General features: G+C 45.2%; 1 protein-coding gene across 4 annotated transcripts in view; it reads right to left on the reverse strand.

Moving 5' to 3' along the window:
- SIN3B (SIN3 transcription regulator family member B) overlaps positions 1-20,937 on the reverse strand; it is a 218,213-nt gene that overhangs the window by 115,908 nt on the left and 81,368 nt on the right. For all 4 annotated transcript variants that reach the window (XM_029614191.1, XM_029614189.1, XM_029614190.1 and 1 more), the window contains exons 8-9: positions 20,029-20,118; positions 7,628-7,746 (exon numbers count right to left, since the gene is read on the reverse strand). In XM_029614191.1, coding sequence (XP_029470051.1) covers positions 7,628-7,746; positions 20,029-20,118 — 209 coding nt within the window. The remainder of the gene's footprint in view (positions 1-7,627; positions 7,747-20,028; positions 20,119-20,937) is intronic.

Consider the following 20,937-nt stretch of genomic DNA (forward strand, 5'->3'; position numbering starts at 1 on the left):
ACTCAATCACACACAGGCTGGCTGGCTGCTTCTCACTCTCTCTTACTCACTTCCTCTTCCCCCTACATATGTCACGGAGTTTTTTGCCGGTCCGCGGCGCGCGCTCCCGGTCTCTCCCGCTGCCGTTGCCGCTGGGCTGTCAGCACGTTCAAGCCCAGTGGAAACGGCAGCGGTGTTGGAAGAAGCTATGGCACCCGCGGCTGGCCTTTTCTTCTTCCCGCGCCTGCCCCCCCCCCCTTCCCGTGACCCGAAACAGGAAGTGATACAGGGAGCGGTGCGCGGGAAGGAGAAAGAGCCGTGCCGCGTCGGCTGCAGCATCGGTCCCCGAGCAATTGAACCAGCCGGCAATCGAGAAAGGAGTCAGCAGCATGAGCCCCCGCAGGCCAAGAAAGAAGAATCCCTTCGGCCGCGGGAGGCTCATGCTGCTGACTCTTCTCGATTGCCGGCTGGTTCAATTGCTCGGGGGCCGATGCTGCAGCCGACGCGGCACGGCTCTTTCTCCTTCCCGCGCACCGCTCCCTGTATCACTTCCTGTTTCGGGTCACGGGAGGGGGGGGGCAGGCGCGGGAAGAAGAAAAGGCCAGCCGCGGGTGCCATAGCTTCTTCCAACACCGCTGCCGTTTCCACTGGGCTTGAACGTGAGACAGCCCAGCGGCAACGGCAGCGGGAGAGACCGGGAGCGCGCGCCGCGGACCGGCAAAAAACTCCGTGACATATGTAGGAAAGAAACTCGAGCGAAGGCACGCTGTCCGATTGGCCGGTACTGGGCAAGGCTTGCCCAGCACCGGCCAATCGGACAGCGTGCCTTCGCTCGAGTCACTCCCTCCTCCCCCCCGGACGCTGTAAAAAAAAAAACAGTTCATTCTCCGCTCCCTCGCTCCCCGATTGGCCGGCCAATCGGGGAGTGAGGGAGCGGAGAATGAACTGCTGCCTTCCCTCTGCAAGGGAAGGCAGCAGTTCATTCAGACGGGGAATGAGGCACTGCTGCCTTCCCTCTGCAAGGGAAGGCAGCAGTGCCTCATTCCCCGTCTGCTCTCAGCAGTGGGCGGGCCGGATTCAGACCGTAGGCGGGCCGGATTCAGCCCGCGGGCCGCCCCTTGCCCAGGTCTGCTGTAGAGTGAGGGATGGCTGATAAATGCAGGATTTCCTCCCCCTCAATCACTCTTAGATGATGTACCAATTCCCATTGTGTCTAAAGCTTGAAACCTTGGAGTAATTCTCAATTCACAATTATCCATGTCCCATAAAATCTCTGCCACAGTAAGAAGTGCTTGATATAAACTTTGCATGTTAAAACGTTGCCGTCCTTTGCTATTTCCCAACAACTTCTGTACTGTTCTCCAATCTCTCATTCTCACAGGTATTGATTACTGCAACGCCCTCTATCTGACTGCATTATGCTAATTACAGCTAACTCAAAATACAGCTGCACGCATCCTGACAGGCACCTACAAGAAAGAACATTTAAGGCAAATAGTATCACTCAGAGACTTAAAAAAAAAACCTTAAAGACCTTCTTATTCCCCATAGCCTTCAGCTCCCTCCCTGCTTCTCAATAGATCCCATTTCAACTATATTCGCTGATCACAGATCCTCCTCCTCCACTTTTTTCAACTTATATAGTTCATCTCTTTTTATTAAGACTTTTATTGTTGTGTTTTTATTTTTCAATTTTAAACTATGTATATTTTTACATGTAAACCGTTTTGACCAACCAATCTAGATGTAAAAGCGGTATATAGACCATTTTAAATAAATAAAATAAGGCCTGCTTAAGAATGGCCTACGGGACAGTTGTCTGCTTGGTGCCGGCACACACATGCGCATCCACTTTTGGAAGCGCAATTGCTCTCTCATAGCCAAATCCAGGGGGGTACAGCCCTTCCAAGGCTCATACCCCTTTAAAATTAGCTTCCAGGGCACCCCATTCAAGATTAACCAATTCTTGAATAGCCTCTATAACAGGGAACAAACATGAGGCTTTACACAAAGAAATCAAAATGGAATCTTTCTTTGGCACGGATATGGAATCAGCCCCCGGTACGCCCAGCATCTTCAATGTTTGGGAAATCAAAGCCGGTAAACTCACCTCTTTGAAAGAAACGCAACATAATTCTGTACGGCTCCAGCCCCAGAGGACTTTTCCCATCCTCCAGGGAGTATGGATTGGCTTCATCATCCGTGCCATTCGGCTTGACCTGCAGCAGGTCTAGATGTACTGCGACGCTTACCCATGGCACCAAGTGCATGGGAAACCACAGCCTGCAATTCTGATCTGTTAAGATTGGCTAGGGCTGACGATTGCAGCCCTTGAAAAAATTCTACCCAAGAAAAGGCAGAGGGGCCATGCCAAAACCAGGGGGTGTTGGTCCTGCACTCACTGAACTACCTTCCCCCGCTGACGAACCAGTTTGGGGAACCCCAAATTCAGGCAAAACCTCTGATAACTCTTTTTCCATTCCCACATGGTGCTGGGAAGGACCAGGCTTAGCAAAATCAGATGGAGACAATTCTCCCTGAGCCCTTCTGATCAGCTCAAAATGGGGTTAAATAAGGCTGGCAAGACCAAATTAAGATTCCACTATGGACACAGATTTTGAACTCCCCATAAGAATCTCACTATATCCGGATGCAACGCTACTGAAGATCTATGAACATTGCCTTTATAAGAAGACAGCACCTTCAGAGAGTTTAAAGGCCAATCCCCTTTGTAAACCTTTCTGCAAAAAGGCCAAAATCATCGGAATTGAGGCCTGAAATGGGAAGACCCCCAACTACTGACACCAGCACTCAAACACCTTCCTACTCACACATACGCTAGAGGTTTACGTCTTTCTTGCCTGTAGTAAAATCGAAATGACCTCCTCTAAATATCCCTTCACTCTCAATCTTCTCCTTTATAGAGATAGGCCACAAGACAAAAGTGATCTGTCTACTCAAAGAAAATGAGTCCCTGATGCAATAGACCTGGAACAAGACTAAGGGTCTGTCTACTGCAAAATTTACCAAATCCGCAAATCATGGCTATCAGGACCATTCCAGAATTAAAGAATCACTCTTCCCTGATGCCTTTCTATTCACTGGATTACTCTTCCTATCAGAGGCCGAGGAGGAATATGTAAAGCAAAGGCCCTTGAGGCCATGAGCAGGACAGGGCGTACAGACCTTCCAACATCAGCTCTTTCCATTGACTGAAGAACTTCAGAGCCTTGGCCATCAAATCCAACTGGGGAACCTCAAACATGACCCTGATGAGAACAAACTTGTCCTCTACTAGCAAGTACACTCCAGGGTCAAGAAGATGCCTGCTCAGAAAATCCACCTGCACATTCCTCTACTCTCACCACGTGAGCTGCCAATACCTTCAGATGTCATGTCACCCAATGGCCCATTATCCCCACTTTCAAGGAGACCACTGGGCTCCTGCTTTCTCCCTGCCTGTTTTTGTAAGCCATTGCTGTCGCAATGTCCGACAACACTCTCATCACCTTTCTTTCACCAATAACTATAAGAATAGTAAGGCTTTCCCGATTGCCTTCATCTCTAACAGGGGGATGGATCAAAAATCTTCCTTATTGGTCTACAGGCCTTGAGCCGTCTGATTCTGACAAATGGCCATCTAGCTACTAAAAATGGTATCTGTAGTCACCATTATCAATTCTGGACTGTCCAATTCCATCCCTTTCAACAAACTGGCCTGCAAGAGCCACCAAGAAAGATTTTTTTTTTTTTTAATTTTAAAAGGATTTATTACCCACACCCTCCAATGTTCGGGGCAGGTAATGGAATAAGACATACAATTATGTCAATAAATAGCATAAAATTGTAGATAAAAGAAAACAACATTAAAATAATACAAGCAATTCTGGAGAAGGAAACCTAAAAAGAGAATAAAGGTAATCAAAGTATTAGAAAGCCTGGAGATTAAGGCTCACATAGGTCTGTGAAAGCTTGTCTAAAAAGGTAGTGTTTTAATGCTTTCTTAAATTGATTAGGGTTCTGAGAGTTTGAGGTATTGTATTCCATAAAATAGGGCCAGGTTTCTCCAAAGAGAGGAAATAGGAACTCTAAATCCTCTGTCTGCAGTGGTCTCATATGCACAGCTGCCCAAGGGATTGATCTAAAGTAGATGCCATGGATCCCAGAATTTGAGGGTAATCCCAGACTCTGGGAGATGTCATTTGCAACAACTGATGAATCTGCCACTGCAGCTTCACTGTCCTGTCCTTTATAAGAAACACCTTACTCATACTTGTCTTGAATCAAGCCCCCAAATATTCCAAGTTCAGTGCTGGCAAAACATTTTTACCAGCCTAATGACAGCAGCAGCCAAAGCACTCTGCATATGGACCTCCGATAGTCCATACTTGATTTTGCACAAGCCAGCTAGTCATCCAAATAGGGATGTACCAGAATATCTTCCTTTCACAGAGGTACTGCGACTACCACCATCACCTTGAAAACATGCGAGGAGCTGTGGCCAGCCCAAACGGGAATGCTCAAAACTGAAAATGACCATCTAGTACTGCAAACCTCAGGAATTTCTGATGTTCCTTCTGAATAGGAATGTGGAGATAAGCCTCCGAAAAATCAACAGATACTAGAAACTCTCCCTTCCAAACAGCCACAATGAATGAGCACAAATAAAGCACCAACAGAGACACATTCACTTTCTTGAGTTCTAGGTTTGGGCTGAAACGTGCCCTCCTTTTTGGGGACTACAAAGTACACTGAGGAGCTTTCCAGATCTCTTTCATCCTTGGGCACTAGGACCACCACATCCAGAAGATGCAACCACTTCAGCATGGATTACACTGCCAGCTACTTCTTTCTTGAAGCACATGGGGGTCACCACGAAGGCCTCATCCACTGGGTAAGCAAATTCTAAGGTGTAGTCATCTCTTACCATGGACAGGACCCATTGGTCCATTATCTTGGTCCACGCTTCATAAATTGGCACTGTCAGGAAGAACCTTTTCCCAGCTGATAAGTCTGGCCTCCCTAAAATTCTGCCTACTGAGCAAACTTTTTCAGACCCACTTAGATTTATCCTCCAGCAATTAATGGGATTTCAACTCCTCAATATGCTTAACCAACTTGTCAAAGTCTTCCCCAAAAAGCAGTGTGCCTTTAAAAGGGAGATTACCAAGCTGGGGCACATTTAAAACTAATCGGAGAAAGTTCTTTTTCACTCAACGCACAATTAAACTCTGGAATTTGTTGCCAGAGGATGTGGTTAGTGCAGTTAGTATAGCTGTGTTTAAAAAAGGATTGGATAAGTTCTTGGAGAAGTCCATTACCTGCTATTAAGTTCACCTAGAGAATAGCCACTGCCATTAGCAATGGTAACATGGAATAGACTTAGTTTTTGGGTACTTGCCAGGTTCTTGTGGCCTGGATTGGCCACTGTTGGAAGCAGGATGCTGGGCTTGATGGACCCTTGGTCTGACCCAGTATGGCATTTTCTTATGTTCTTAAGCTGAGTCTTGGACCACATACATGCAGCTATTATTCAGCCAGAGCACTCTCCTAATCAAAACTGCCAATACCAAATACCTGGTCGTTGTCCGAAGTAAATCATACAAGGTATCAACTACAAAGGCTAAGCTAGCTTCAAACTGCTTCACTTCATTTCCAAAAAGCATCTCCTTGTACCCAGCCACTGGAATCTGCTGCACCCAGCACAAACAGGCTCGAGCCATGAAACTACTGCATACCACAGCCTGGAGTGCCAGAGCCAAAACCTCAAAGATCTTCTTGAGGCAAAGCTCCATCTTCCAATCCGAAGTGTCCTTAGGTGCCACACAGCTTTCAACTGGGATGGTGGACCTTTTAGTAACCATAAACATCAATGCATCTACCCTAGGCAACTTAAGAAGTTCCAAGGCTTCCTCTGCAAGGGATTCAGGTTAGCCATGGTCCTACTGACCTTCAGACCAGATTCAAGAGCATCTCACTCCTTAAAGACTTTAACCGTCCTACAAAAAGGAAAGGCTCTAGGGGGACCCCAAGACCCTCCAAAATTGAATCCTCTCTTTTATGCTCCAACTCCACCTGCTTGTCCTTTATCCTGAGCTCCACTATGACCTGAGCAATCATTGTGGGCAATTCTTCTCTCTTAAAGAGATGAATCACTGGGGTCATCCCCTCTCAGCCACAGGAAGTTCTCTCTCTCTTTCAAAGGCTCCCACTCCCTATCGTCACCCCTCAGAGGGCTCCTCCAAAGGGACATCTGCTCCAAAGTCCAGATGTAGATTGGGTTCAGCTCTCCTCCTTTTGTAACTACGGCCCCCTACCCTCAGAGGGGGGTCTCTTCGGAGTGGATCCCTTAGCCCCAGCTTTTTTCTTTAGAAAAGCTTTGTGCAGTAAAAGCACAAAAACTGCCAAAAAAAGTTCCTCCAAGTCAGAATTCTCAGCATCTAAAACAATATCCCCTGCACTATCATCCGATGGGATCCCAGATCTCCCAGTTATGGGAGACAACGTCAGGGGGTCAATAGTCCCCTTCCCCATTGAGGCCTGCCCCACAGGGGAAGAAGTCAATATGGCCACCATTCCTGCGCTGTTACCTTCCCTGCCATGAAAGGCATCAAGATCATGGGGTCTGCTGCTTCCTTGTGGTCAATTTTCTCCCTTCTGTGACAGCTCTCAATGAACTCCGCCCTACTGCCCACACAAAGCTGAGGCTTGCAGTTTGGCTCTGCGATCCCCACAAGTCAAACACCACCTCCTGTGCTCTGTGGGTGTGGTCATGTTAAGTGTAAGCTGCCGCTGCAAAAACCTCCCCAGGCTGCCTTTCTCCGTTCATGGTTCCCACACCACTTGGACCACTGTCCGCAACCCTGAAACTCTCCCTGCCCTTCGGAACGCTGAGGTACAAGGAACAATTTATCTAGCCAACAAGCCAATTTCAGACGCCTAAGGCCCTGGGTTTTTTTTTCCACCAACCTAAAGATATCAGACCCCAAAATAATTTAAAAAAAAAAAAAAAAAAGGAAGAATTGCAATACTTTCCTTTCAGGAGTCTTCAGAGAAAGCAGAAGGTGAGAGAGAAAAAAAGAAGGCAAGACTAAGGTCTGAGGCAGCCAGCACCATTGATTTTCAATACCCTCCTCCAGGAATAGGTCCAAGTCACTAAAGGACCACCAACCCCCTGCTCGATCCTACTCTACCAGGGGTGGGGGGGGGGGTGGCCCTAAAACAGAACCTAGCACCCCCGGAAGTAACAATTTAGTCTCCAAATGCAGGTTTTGCACCTCTACCATCTGCTGAGTGACTGCATGTAGTACAGTAACTTAAGTACCAACAGTACATTAAAGCTTTTCTCCTCTGTCTCCATCTTCTGGTAGGGGAGGAAAACTCGATCATCTCAACTGGTCTGGGGGACGATAAGGAATACTTATTCATACAGCACCCCCAACAATGGAAGGAACTGACAAGCCCACCACCCTCTCCCATAAATCTAAGCTCATAAAAACTGCACAGCTGCTCACAGTGCCTTGGGTCCCTTTATACCAAACACCTCACTTCAGTGTTAAGCACAGACAGCCCTGGGCTGTGAAACTTGAACTCACATTTATAGAAATGACAGAGTCATGGCTGATCTCTAAAATATCCATAAACTTACCCTAAAAATGGTGTAACCAGCTGCAAAAGCTCCGTCCCAGACACAAGCTCTTGATTGAAGAGAGCGATGCAGCGGAGAAAATTCTCATATACTTCCTGACTCTTTAGTACCCTGCGCACCTTGAAAAGAGCAGTTGAGTTAGCATCTTTCTGAACAGGCCCAACATCTAGTGTTACTAGTTTGCACTGCAGCTCAGTGTGTGTTTGTGCTTTATAATATATTTCTCCGTCTAGCTCTTTTTTAAAACTATAATATACATGCTAAGCAGGATAGACAAGACCAATTCTTATAGCAATGCTGAGCCGAGTGCCCTCAGGGTCTGGCTCTTTTATTTGCTGTGGACAGCCCTCAGCAGCTTTTCAACACCATGATGGACCACACAAGTATTATAAAAATGTAATTTAAAAAAAGGCACTGCAGAAAGTAAATCAAGGAAACTGATGCACTGTATAATATTGTTCCTTCACTTATTCATCAAGAAGCAGCAACTCTTAAGGAAAGAAAAGTGAACTGAATATAAATATTTACTCATCTACTAGGACCTCAAGAACACACCTCGCCCCACCTTCCCTGTTATTGGTTAAAATTACAAAAGTCTTTCTGGATCATTATGTCTAACCTTTAACCCTGATGAAGCTTGGAAAATGGAGTGGTTTTCACAGGAAGTCCCAAACAAGCATTTTATGAAAGACCCAATGCAGAAGGTCCCTGGTTCTGACCTTTCACATCGTTTATGAGTCACTCTAAGCTGCACTGCAACAAGCAATGGAAAGCAGAGTTGCTTACCTGTAACAGGTGTTCTCTGAGGACAGCAAGATGTTAATCCTCACACACGGGTGATATCATCGGAAGACGCCCAGCACGGAACTTTCATCTCAAAGAATCTAGAATTTTCAAACATGCCCTACTGAGCATGTGCAGCTGTAATCATTACCCTGCCCCCTAGGCAGAGCCCCTCAGTCCATGATATAACTCAAACATGGAGAAACAAACACCCTGGGGGGGGGGTGTTCCTGAGGACTACCACCCTACTGTCCTCGGAGAACACCTGTTACAGGTAAGCAACTCTGCTTTCTCCGAGGACAAGCAGGCTGTCCTAGCAGAACAAAGCAAGGAAACTGCACCATGCTGAAAGCACAGCCACTCTCCCTTTTGCCTTTGAGGCAGCCGACTCACAAAGGGGTCTAAGCGAGAACAGAGCTGGGCTCTACAAAGAGAAAACTATAGAAAAAGACTGAGATACAAAACCCCGATGCGTAGCAGAGGCACTTAAAGTGGGGGAGTGATGCGAATGCCAGCAAGAAACATACTCCGCATCATGGAAAACATTAAAAGCAGGGTTTTGGATCGGGAAACCCCAACGACAATAGATCTAGAACCTCCAGGATACAGGAAAAGGTTTAGAGATGTAAACCAGAAAAAGTCCCCAGAGGCAGGCAGAGCTCCGGAGTCTCAATGCGTGGATAAGACAATTGTGCAAGGAAGAGGGATTCAGTTTTGTTAGGAATTGGGGTACCTTTTGGGGAAGGGGGGAGTCTCTTCCGAAGGGATGGGCTCCACCTTAACCAGGGTGGAACCAGACTGCTGGCGCTAACCTTTAAAAAGGAAATAGAGCAGCTTTTAAACTAGAACAAAGGGGAAAGCCGACAGTCGCTCAGCAGCGCATGGTTCGGAGAGAGGTATCTTCAAAGGATACTAATGATGCATTAGAATTAGGGCATCCCAACAGTGAGGTTCCAATAATAAGAAAAGTAGTCCAAGTGCCTGTAACTAAAAACTCACCTGAGCTAAAAAATTCTAACTTATCCCTATCAGTTATAAAGCAGAATGAAAATACAAACAAAAAACAAACTTTGAAATGTTTGTATGCTAATGCCAGACGTCTAAGAAGTAAGATGGGAGAATTAGAATGTATAGCAGTGAATGAGGACATAGACTTAATTGATATCTCAGAGACAAGGTGGAAAGAGGATAACCAATGGGACAGTGCTATACCGGGGTACAAATTATATCGCAATGACACAGAGGAGCACCCGGGAGGCGGTGTGGCGTTTTATGTCCGGGATGGCATAGAGTCCAACAAGATAAACATCCTGCATGAGACTAAATGCACAAATGAATCTTTATGGGTAGAAATCCCTTATGTGTCGGGGAAGACTATAGTGATAGGAGTATACTACCGTCCACCTGGTCCAGATGGTGAGACGGACAGTGAAATGCTAAGAGAAATTAGGGAAGCTAACCAAATTGGTAGTATGGTATTAATGGGAGATTTCAATTACCCCAATACTGACTGGGTAAATGTATCATCGGGACATGATAGAGAGATAAAGTTCCTGGATGGAATAAATGACAGTTTTAAGGAGCAATTGGTTCAGGAACCGACACGAGAGGGAGCAATTTTAGATCTAATTCTCGGTTGAGCACAGGATTTGGTGAGAGTGGTAATGGTGGTGGGGCCACTTGGCAATAGTGATCCAATATGATCAAATTTGAATTAATGATTGGAAGGGGGACAGTAAGCAAATCCACGGCTCTCGTGCTAAATTTTCAAAAGGGAAACTTTGATAAAATGAGAAAAATAGTTAGAAAAAAAATGAAAGGAGCAGCTACAAAGGTAAAAAGTGGGCAAGAGGTGTGGCTATTGTTAAAAAATACCATCCTAGAAGCACAGTCCAGATGTATTCCACACATTTGGAAAGAAGGCAAAACGATTACAAGCATGGTTAAAAGGGGAGGTGAAAGAAGTTATTTTATCCAAAAGATCTTCATTCAAAAATTGAAAAAAGGATCCAACAGAAGAAAATAGGGTAATGCATAAGCGTTGACAAGTTAAATGTAAGACATTAATAAGACAGGCTAAGAGAGAATTTGAAAAGAAGTTGGCCGTAGAGGCAAAAACTCACATTAAAAACGTTTTTAAATATATCCGAAGCAGAAAGCCTGTGAGGGAGTCAGTTGGACCGTTAGATGATCGAGGGGTTAAAGGGGCACTTAGAGAAGATAAGGCCATCGTGGAAAGATTAAATGATTTCTTTGCTTCAGTGTTTACTGAAGAGGATGTTGGGGAGATACCCGTACCGGAGAAGGTTTTCATGGGTAATGATTCAGATGGACTGAACCAAATCACGGTGAAGCTAGAAGATGTGGTAGGCCTGATTGACAAACTGAAGAGTAGTAAATAACCTGGACCGGATGGTATACACCCCAAGGTTCTGAAGGAACTCAAAAATGAAATTTCAGAACTATTAGTAAAAATTTGTATCCTATCATTAAAACCATCCATTGTACTTGAAGACTGGAGGATGGCTAATGTAACCCCAATATTTAAAAAAGGCTTCCAGAGGCGATCCGGGAAACTATACACCAGTTAGACTGACTTCAGTGCCGGGAAAAATAGTGGAAACTATTCTCAAGATCAAAATTGTAGAGCATATAGAAAGACATGGTTTAATGGAACACAGCCAACATGGATTTACCCAAGGGAAGTCTTGCCTAACAAATCTGCTTCATTTTTTTTGAAGGGGTTAATAAGCATGTGGATAAAGGTGAACCAGTAGATGTAGTGTATTTGGATTTTCAGAAGGCGTTTGACAAAGTCCCTCATGAGAGGCTTCTAAGAAAACTAAAAAGTCATGGGATAGGAAGCAATGTCCTTTCGTGGATTACAAACTGGCTAAAAGACAGGAAACAGAGAGTAGGATTAAATGGTCAATTTTCTCAGTGGAAAAGAGTAGACAGTGGAGTGCCTCAGAGATCTGTACTTGGACCAGTGCTTTTCAATCTACCTTATAAATGGCCTGTGACCGACGGCCCGCAAATGCGCAGTAGAGCGCAGCTCTACTGCGCATGTGCGGGCAAGGATGTCGATCAGAAAAAAAAAATGGCGGTGGGGCCGCAGGAGCGGGAGGAGAAGCAGCGGCGCCGCGCGCGCGCGGTGCCGCTGCTTCTCCTCCCCAGATCTGCCGGCAGATCTCGGGGGGGTCACTGCCGCGCGCGCGGGAGTGACCCCCCCCCGAGATCTGCCGGCAGGAGTGGGAGGAGTTAATGGAGCCGGGTGAGGGTTGCGGGAAGTCGCGCTTACGGCGCCGGGAGGAAATGGAGGTGGGTGAAGGGAGGGAGAGGGGGACTGAGTGAGTGGGAGGGAGGGAGAGGGGGGACTGAGTGGGAGGGAGTGAGGGAGAGGGGGGACTGAGTGAAAGGAGAGGGAGGGTGGAGAGGAGTGGGTGGGGGAGGGGGGTGGTGAAGAGTGAGGGGAGAGAGAATGAGGGGGAGGTGAGAGACAGAGGGATGTAGCCCGTTTTAACGGGCTTTACGGCTTGTATATATATAAATGATCTGGAAAGGAATATGACGAGTGAGGTTATCAAATTTGAGGATGATACAAAATTATTCAGAGTAGTTAAATCACAAGCAGATTGTGATATATTTCAGGATGACCTTGCAAGACTGGAAGATTGGGCATCAAAATGGCAGATGAAATTTAATGTGGATAAATGAAAGGTGATGCATATAGGGAAAAATAACCGATGCTATAGTCATACAATGTTAGGTTCCATATTAGGTGCAACCACCCAAGAAAGAGATCTAGGCATCATAGTGGATAACACATGGAAATCGTCGATTCAGTGTGCTGCGGCAGTCAAAAAAGCAAACAGAATGTTGGGAATTATTAGAAAAGGAATGGTGAATAAAACAGAAAATGTCATAATGCCTCTGTATCGCTCCATGGTGAGACTGCATCTTGAATACCATGTACAATTCTGGTCGCCGGATCTCAAAAAAGATAGTTGAGATGGAGAAGGTACAGAGAAGGGCAAGGAAAGGGCGAGGGGGATATGATAGAGGTGTTTAAAATCATGAGAGATCTAGAATGGGTAGATGTGGATCGGTTATTTACTCTTTCAGAAAATAGAAAGACTAGGGGGCACTCCATGAAGTTAGCATGTGGCACATTTAAAACTAATCGGAGAAAGTTCTTTTTCACTAAACGCACAATTAAATTCTGGAATTTGTTGCCAGAAGATGTGGTTAGTGCAGTTAGTATAGCTGTGTTTAAAAAAGGATTGGATAAGTTCTTGGAAGAGAAGTCCATTACCTGCTAATAATTAAGTCGACTTAGAGAATAGCCACTGCTATTACTAGCAACAGTAACATGGAATAGACTTAGTTTTTGGGTACTTTTCAGGTTCTTATGGCCTGGATTGGCCACTGTTGGAAACAGGATGCTGGGCTTGATGGACCCTTGTTCTAACCCAGTATGGCATGTTCTTATGACTCTCAGATGAAGACCAACAGTTTCCTTTGGTGTTAAAAAGACAACCGAAAAACCAACTGGGACCCGAGAACTCCCCAGAAAGAAACTGTGGTCCACTGACATCCAAAGGAAAGAATATCTCTGCAGAAATGTGCCCCATGTCTGGCTGATAGGCACAATGGGCAGAAAAACTCAAGCAACGCTTGGAAGAATAATCAGCAACAACAGCAGGGTCTATGACAGACTCTACATGCCAAAGTACCAAATATAGCTGACTATGCAGGACATCATCAAGAGTTTCAGGGGATGAAAGACAATCCATGAATGGGATTGCTAGCCCAAACCCCCGAGCAGGAAGATTAGGTTATGCCTGAAACTCACCCACTCTGCATCCTGTCAAAGGCAGAGCTATCTATCCTGTCTATAGGATAGTACAGGTGAGCAGGAAGGCACTTTGGACAACCCAGTGAAGTGAGAAGAGCTAAAGGCAGTACTGGTCAGAACTTGGCAAAAATATAGGGAAAAAGTGGTGTCTCTTTCCCTGCAGGTATACACTAAGATATACCACGAATGTCCTAGCTTTTCTTCCCCTCTCTTCGACATTCCAACTGGAAGTCGGAAGGAGCGAAGAATACAAGGAGGCAGGCCGCTGGACTGCAGGAGTAAGAACAAGTCACTAGGTGGGATATCTCAACCCCAAGTGAATAACTCACTGCCGATTCCATTTGGGAGTTACCCATCGAGACAGAGCCCTAAGCCTGCTTGAACAGCTGACATGGAGAGTGAATCCCCCAGGGAAGAAATCCAGAAACATAAGAACATAAGAACATAAGAAAATGCCATACTGGGTCAGACCAAGGGTCCATCAAGCCCAGCATCCTGTTTCCAACAGTGGCCAATCCAGGCCATAAGAACCTGGCAAGTACCCAAAAACTAAGTCTATTCCATGTAACCATTGCTAATGGCAGTGGCTATTCTCTAAGTGAACTTAATAGCAGGTAATGGACTTCTCCTCCAAGAACTTATCCAATCCTTTTTTAAACACAGCTATACTAACTGCACTAACCACATCCTCTGGCAACAAATTCCAGAGTTTAATTGTGCGTTGAGTAAAAAAGAACTTTCTCCAATTAGTTTTAAATGTGCCCCATGCTAACTTCATGGAGTCAGGAAGCCAGGGTGCTGCAAATGCCTCTTTGCCAGCTGCTCACAAACCTTAACCTAATTCATTACTTATATGCCGACGACGTTCAGATCCTGTTCCCAATAAAAGAATCCCTTCCAAAAACGCTCTCCTTCTGGGAGAACTGCCTTAAGTCCATCAACCACTTACTCACCAGCCTGAACCTAGTCCTCAATGCAGCCAAAACAGAAATCCTTCACATCTCCACCGACCATTCTACCAGCCATGATCAGACAACCTCTATTCCTCAGACCACTCAAGTTAGAGATTTAGGAGTCACCATTGATAACCATTTGAACCTAAAAAAATCAATCAACAATATTACGAAGGATTGTTTCTTCAAGCTCCAAGTTATGAAAAGACTCAAACCCCTCCTCCATCTCCAGGACTTCAGAACTGTCCTTCAGTCAACAATATTCTCCAAAACGGACTACTGCAACACTCTCCTCTTAGGACTCCCGATCTCTGCCACTAGACCACTACAGATGCTCCAGAACTCAGCAGCCAGGATATTAACCAACACCAACCGGAGAACTCATATCACTCCTATACTTAGAAACCTACACTGGCTACCTATTAAATACAGAATTCTGCACAAAGCACTCACCATTATCCACAAATCCATATACAACCAACTACCTCTGGACCTTCAGTTCCCACTCAAACTATATACATCAGCAAGACCCATCAGAACGGCACACAAAGGAACCCTTCAAGTCCCCCCAACTAAATCCTCTCATCTAACCTCCACGAAAGAACGGGCATTCTCCACAGCTGGCCCCATCATCTGGAACAACCTGCCGACTGATCTAAGACTGGAACCCTGCCTAATTACCTTCCGAAAAAATCTCAAGACCTGGCTTTTCATCCAAGCCTTCCCTTAAGCCTAACATTGCAACAGTTCTTTCATTTAGCCCAATAGACTAAATGACCGACCCAGCCACTGTATATTCATACGTTCTCATTCTCCAGTTTTTTCTGTCCTTTATTTCCTGGCTACTCTAGCCCCAAGTTCATTCTCCCTGTTATTTGTACCTGCACTTCAGCCTTCCTGTTATATGGTTATGTTCAGTTAATCCCTAAGTTTGATGTAAACCGGTCTGATATGAAGTTTGTCAAGAAGTTCGGTATAGAAAAATGTTAAATAAATAAATAAATAAATAAATAAATAAATAAATAAAATGCAAAATGCAAGGATTTCATTACTTGCCTGGAAACCCTAAGGGTACCAGGGTAGGGTCAGTGTGATCTTGGAACAGAATGCCACAAGCCTGGCTTAGGTATTAATACTTCAGCCATGATAGCAAATACTTCCCCCAAGGAAGCATGCAGTCCAGTAAATGGAACAATCATTGCACGAACCAGGACTCTCCTGTCCGCAAACAGGGTTATCCCTAAAATGGGGAAGTATAGCTTGCAAGCCACTACAAACACAGCGCAGCACCTGTGTTGCGGGGACTCTCGTCCCCCAACTCCCTCAGCTATAGATATGGCGATAGGTTGAAAGACATACTCACCAATTAGATAGTTTAGAATCCTCCTCACTGAGGTAGGGTCCCACAGGCGAGAATACTGGCAATAGTGGTCCTTATCAAAAAATATCCATTGAGCTCAGCAGTTATCAAAGGTGACTCCTGGACAAGAGAATCCCTTAATCTTCAACAGGGAGCTACTCTGGAAAGGCTCCCTCGCGAAATAGACCTGCTGTGCTTTAGGACGACCCAAGGAGAGTGCTACTGCTCAACCAGCTCTTAGATCCCACGAGGTACCGAGAATGTCATTCAGAAGCAGTGATATACCTTCTCTGGGAAATGGAGAACGAGGGACACCCCTTGCAGGGGTGGATAACCAGGCATCCAGAGGGGAACCCATAAGAGTTGCCCTGGAACCCAGTCGAATCCCCCCTTCCTGAACAGACAGAAAAGCAACAGGAATTGGGTCCTCCTGATCCCAAAAAACCTGTCAACTCGCCAGTTGAGAGTTGAGACACAATCACTGATCGCTGAGGTTCAGAAGCAACCAATCTGCCATTGGCAGCCACCCTCAGATGAGGAAGGCCACCATAGTAATCAATAAAGGCCCCAGCAAAAACAGTCAAATGATCGCTACTGCTGTCCCCTGGCCTATAAGGAGATGCAACAATTCAAAGAATCGAGGCTCCAGTTCAGCAATAAACCTGTCAGGGACAGAGCCCCAGGGCTTCCCCACAAAGGGGATTTGTGACATGGAAGGGGTTGAAAGACATATTCTTCTAAGGAAGGAGAGGACTGCAGACACTACCCTCCTGATGTCTACTCCCCTTAGGGTTCGACCAGGAATGCAGTCCTAAGTCAGTCCTGTGGCTGCAGCAAAACACACACACACACACACCCATCCAGTAGAGGGCAACTGGAGAATAGAGTCCTCTGCTGTAAAAGCACGCTGACTAGTATTCATACAGTGGTATCCCATCCTAATCACATACATAACGCCTCTTGAATGCAGTCAGAAGTATGATTTAATGGATACGATTTGTCTGTAGTAGGATGTATAAATTCACAAGTGAAAGTGATAAAGGACAGACTGAACACTGTAGATACGAATGGTGACCGAGAACTGGAGGGGAAGTTTGTAGGGAGCATGGTAATTCAGAGTGAACTAGCCGATTTTTTTTTTTTTTTTTACAGTATGCTATTGAACATGCGGATTTATAAATCACATGTGGTACGGTCAAGACATATTAGTTATTATAGTACTTTTGTTTTCACTATAGTTTTTTACTTTGTTTTTCCTCAATGATTTTTCCTTCAGGATGCCTCCCATTTTGAAAAACTTAGAAATTTTACACATTTGACTCGGGGATGTGCTCTATGTCTGATGTAATTTATTGTTAGCTGTAATATATGCTGCTATTCTTATTTAGATTTTGTATAGATAACCTTCGGAAATTGTCTTTCATGGGTTCCTCCTGATGTAGCGCCTACAGCGAAACACGGCCAGGTTAGGGGACTGTACTTTTGATACTTCTTTGAAGTTTAATATATAAAGCTGGTGTTCTGAGAAACCCTTCAATTTGTTGTTACTCCATTTCACTTGGAACAGCATCACTAACTGGCTTCCCACCCTCCTCCCTACTATGTGTTTTTATCCGTATTTCCTCCACATTAACTCTTTGCATATTCCAATTGCTAAAATATCAAAATAATGTGGGGTTTTTTTACCTTTGTATCTTTTTATTTTTCTAATCAGTTTGTTCCAGTCTTTTTTCCACTTTCTCCTTGCTAGACTTTTCCTAATTTTTTTCTCCAGGGTCACTCCTCTCTTTCCGTTTCTTCTCTCTCCCTTATCTTCTTTTCCCTTCCTTTCTCTCTCACACACGCGCTCATGCTTTCAAAGACTATTACACACACAAGTTCTCACTCACACACTCAGGCTCCTGTTCTGCCACACACACACACAAGTCCTCGCTCATGCACTCAGGCTCCCTTTCTACCACACATATACACAAGCTCTCACTCACGCACTCAGGCTCCGTTCAACCACACACACAAGTTTTCACTCACGCACTCAGGCTCCCCTTCTACCACACAGACAAGCTCTCACTCACACACTCAGGCTCCCATTCTACCACACACACACACACACACACACACACACACAAGCTCTCACTCACGCACTCAGGCTCCGTTCAACCACACACACAAGCTCTCACTCACGCAGACGGTCTACCACACACACAAGTTTTCACTCACGCACTCAGGCTCCCATTCTTTCACAAAAAAACTCTCACTCACGCATAAGAACATAAGAAATTGCCATGCTGGGTCAGACCAAGGGTCCATCAAGCCCAGCATCCTGTTTCCAACAGAGGCCAAACCAGGCCACAAGAACCTGGCAAGTAGCCAAACACCAAGAAGATCCCATGCTACTGATGCAATTAATAGCAGTGGCTATTCCCTAAGTAAACTTGATTAATAGCCGTTAATGGACTTCTCCTCCAAGAACTTATCCAAACCTTTTTTGAACCCAGCTACACTAACTGCACTAACCACATCCTCTGGCAACAAATTCCAGAGCTTTATTGTGCATTGAGTGAAAGAGAATTTTCTCCGATTAGTCTTAAATGTGCTACTTGCTAACTTCATGGAATGCCCCCTAGTCCTTCTATTATTCGAAAGTATAAATAACCGATTCACATCTACTCGTTCAAGATCTCTCATGATCTTAAAGACCTACATAGAAACATAGAAATGACGGCAGAAGACGACCAAATGGCCCATCCAGTCTGCCCAGCAAGCTTTCACACTTATTTTTCTCATACTTATCTATTACTCTGACCGCTGAGGTCAGAGCCCTTATTGGTAACTTTTTCGTTCTAATTTCCTTCCCCCCCCCCCCCACCAATGATGTAGAGAGCAGTGCTGGAGCTGCATCAAAGTGAAGTATCAAGTCTAATTGGTTAGGGGTAGTAACCGCCACAATAAGCAAGCTACTCCCAAGCTTATTTGTTTACTCAGCCTGTGCAATTTAGTCCTTGTTGGTTGTTGTCTGAATATAAATCCTCTTTTCTTCATTTCCCCCTGCCATTGAAGCAGTGAGCTGCGCTGTATATGTATTCAAAGTGAAGTATCAGGCTTAATTGGTTCGGGGTAGTAACTGCCTCAACAAGCAAGCTACTCCCATGCTTATTTGTTTACCCAGACTATGCAATTCAGTCCTTGTTGGTATTGTCTGAATGTAAAGCCTCTTATCTTCATTTCCCCCTGCCATTGAAGCAGAGAGCTACTATCATATCCCCCTCAGCCGTCTCTTCTCCAAGCTGAACAGCTCTAACCTCTTCAACACTCAAGTTTCCATTCTTTCACACACAAACACCCACACTTAGGCTCCCATTCTCATGCACAAACACCTATACTCAGGCTTCCATTCTCACATGCACGCACCAGGCCACACCGCCAAACCTCTTCTTCTGCCACCGCAGAGATGGGCTCTAGCCGCGGCTTTACTCTGGTGGGCCTTCTTCTTCGCCACCACAGGGATGGGCTCCCATGGCAGCCTTGCTTCGGTGGGGCCGGACTTCCTCTTTGCTACCACGGAGATGAGCTCCTGTGGCAGCCTTGCTTCAGTGGAGCTTGACTTCCTTTTCGCCGCCACGGGATGAGCTACCATGGTGGCCTTGCTTCGTTGGGAACAGACTTCATCTTCGCCGCCACGGGGATAAGCTCCTGCGGCAGCCTTGCTTTGGCAGAGTCTGACTTCTTCACTGTGGTCCACCCAGGCCCACCCATGGTTATGCCACTGATTAATTAGTCCTATCAGCATCTGATAAAGCACAAAAATAGACAGCGCAAGGACAGGACACAGATTTATTTTTATTTTTTTTTTATAAAAGGACAGAAATAGACTGCCAGACTGCACAGCGACTAAGGCCCACCATGCAGCTAGCAGACAAACAAAAGAAGAAGAAAAAGGAAAAGAAATAAAACTACCATAATATAAAGGAAAAACAGCTGCAGCTCTACAAACAAAACACACTTACAAAAATTGTGATGAGAGAGCAAAGCTGAATACCAAGAGACACACGGCTTCCGTGACCACACAACGCTGCGGGGGAAAAAAAGAGACTGGGGGACTCTGACTAGGGGGCAGGGTGATGACTACAGCTGCACATGCTCAGTAGGGCATGTTTGAAAGTTCTAGATTCTTTGAGATCAAAGTTCTATGCCGGGCTCCATCCCATGATGTCACCCATGTGTGAGGACTACTATCCTGCTTGTCCTCGGAGAAGATGCAGAAACTTGATGTACAAACAGAAAATTAAAGACTTTCTAGTGAGCGCCTAAGCCATGTAAAATAAACCATAGAACATATAACTCTCTGTGAATCCTGGATCTAACTGTCTGGCTCAGCCACCTGAATGAAAAATTATAGCTGCTGTATCTACTGTGTATCAGACTTACATAAGAGAACAGAACCACTGACCTTATCAAAAAATGAAAACTCCTGCAGGGTCCCATATTTCCCCACACCTGCTACCGACTGGTCTTTCATGCCTCGAAGTTTCATTTTTTTCTTGGGAGGGAGGGGGGGAAAGAGAGCGAGAGAGACTTTAGGCAATAAATAGCACTGGATCCAGTAGCAAATGTTATACTGGATATGATCTTAATTACTGTTATGTATAAGTCCTTATTATTTTGTCATCTTACTGTACACGTTCAGCTGCAAACCTTTGCATAGGAAGTGCTCAGCTTATGGGGCTACAGAACCTTCGTTATCCTTCTAAAAAAAGTACACCACCATTCTATTCACTCACTCTCTTTTTTTTTTATTTAATGTTTATTGATCACCAAATAATAAACACATCCAACATATAAAGCTTTTACATAGAGAACATTATAACATAATTCTGATTCTGTACAGTCACAAAGACAACCAAACATGTTATTTGTCAAAGAAAGCTATAAACTCTGTTAAATCAGCCTGTGTCTGCTTCATCATCTTTCCCTTGTTTTTTCTGTGATTGATCGCACCTCCCTGCTATACCTCCCCCCATCTCTCATTCCTTGTACCTACTTATTCCCCAACCCCTAACCCTCTCCCACATTCATCAATCCCCTACCTCGAGCTCTCACCCTATGAGATGTATGTACCCCTATCACAAGAATGCCACCAGTTATCTTAAAAACTACTCCCCCCCCCCTAGCAATAAGTTTCCCCAATGTATTCACTCACTTTCATCTGTTCTTACCTCTCTGACCCTTTCCCTCTCTATCCCTGCACTCCCTAAATTCTTTATATTTCTTAACAGTCTAACAAATGTGATGGTGGAAAGGACAGTCAAGCACATGCATCCAGGTCTTCCCTTTCTCCTGGTGGTCGTTTTACAGCTCC

Source organism: Rhinatrema bivittatum, chromosome 8 (genome assembly GCF_901001135.1).
Source record: "Rhinatrema bivittatum chromosome 8, aRhiBiv1.1, whole genome shotgun sequence".
Classification (NCBI taxonomy): domain Eukaryota; kingdom Metazoa; phylum Chordata; class Amphibia; order Gymnophiona; family Rhinatrematidae; genus Rhinatrema; species Rhinatrema bivittatum.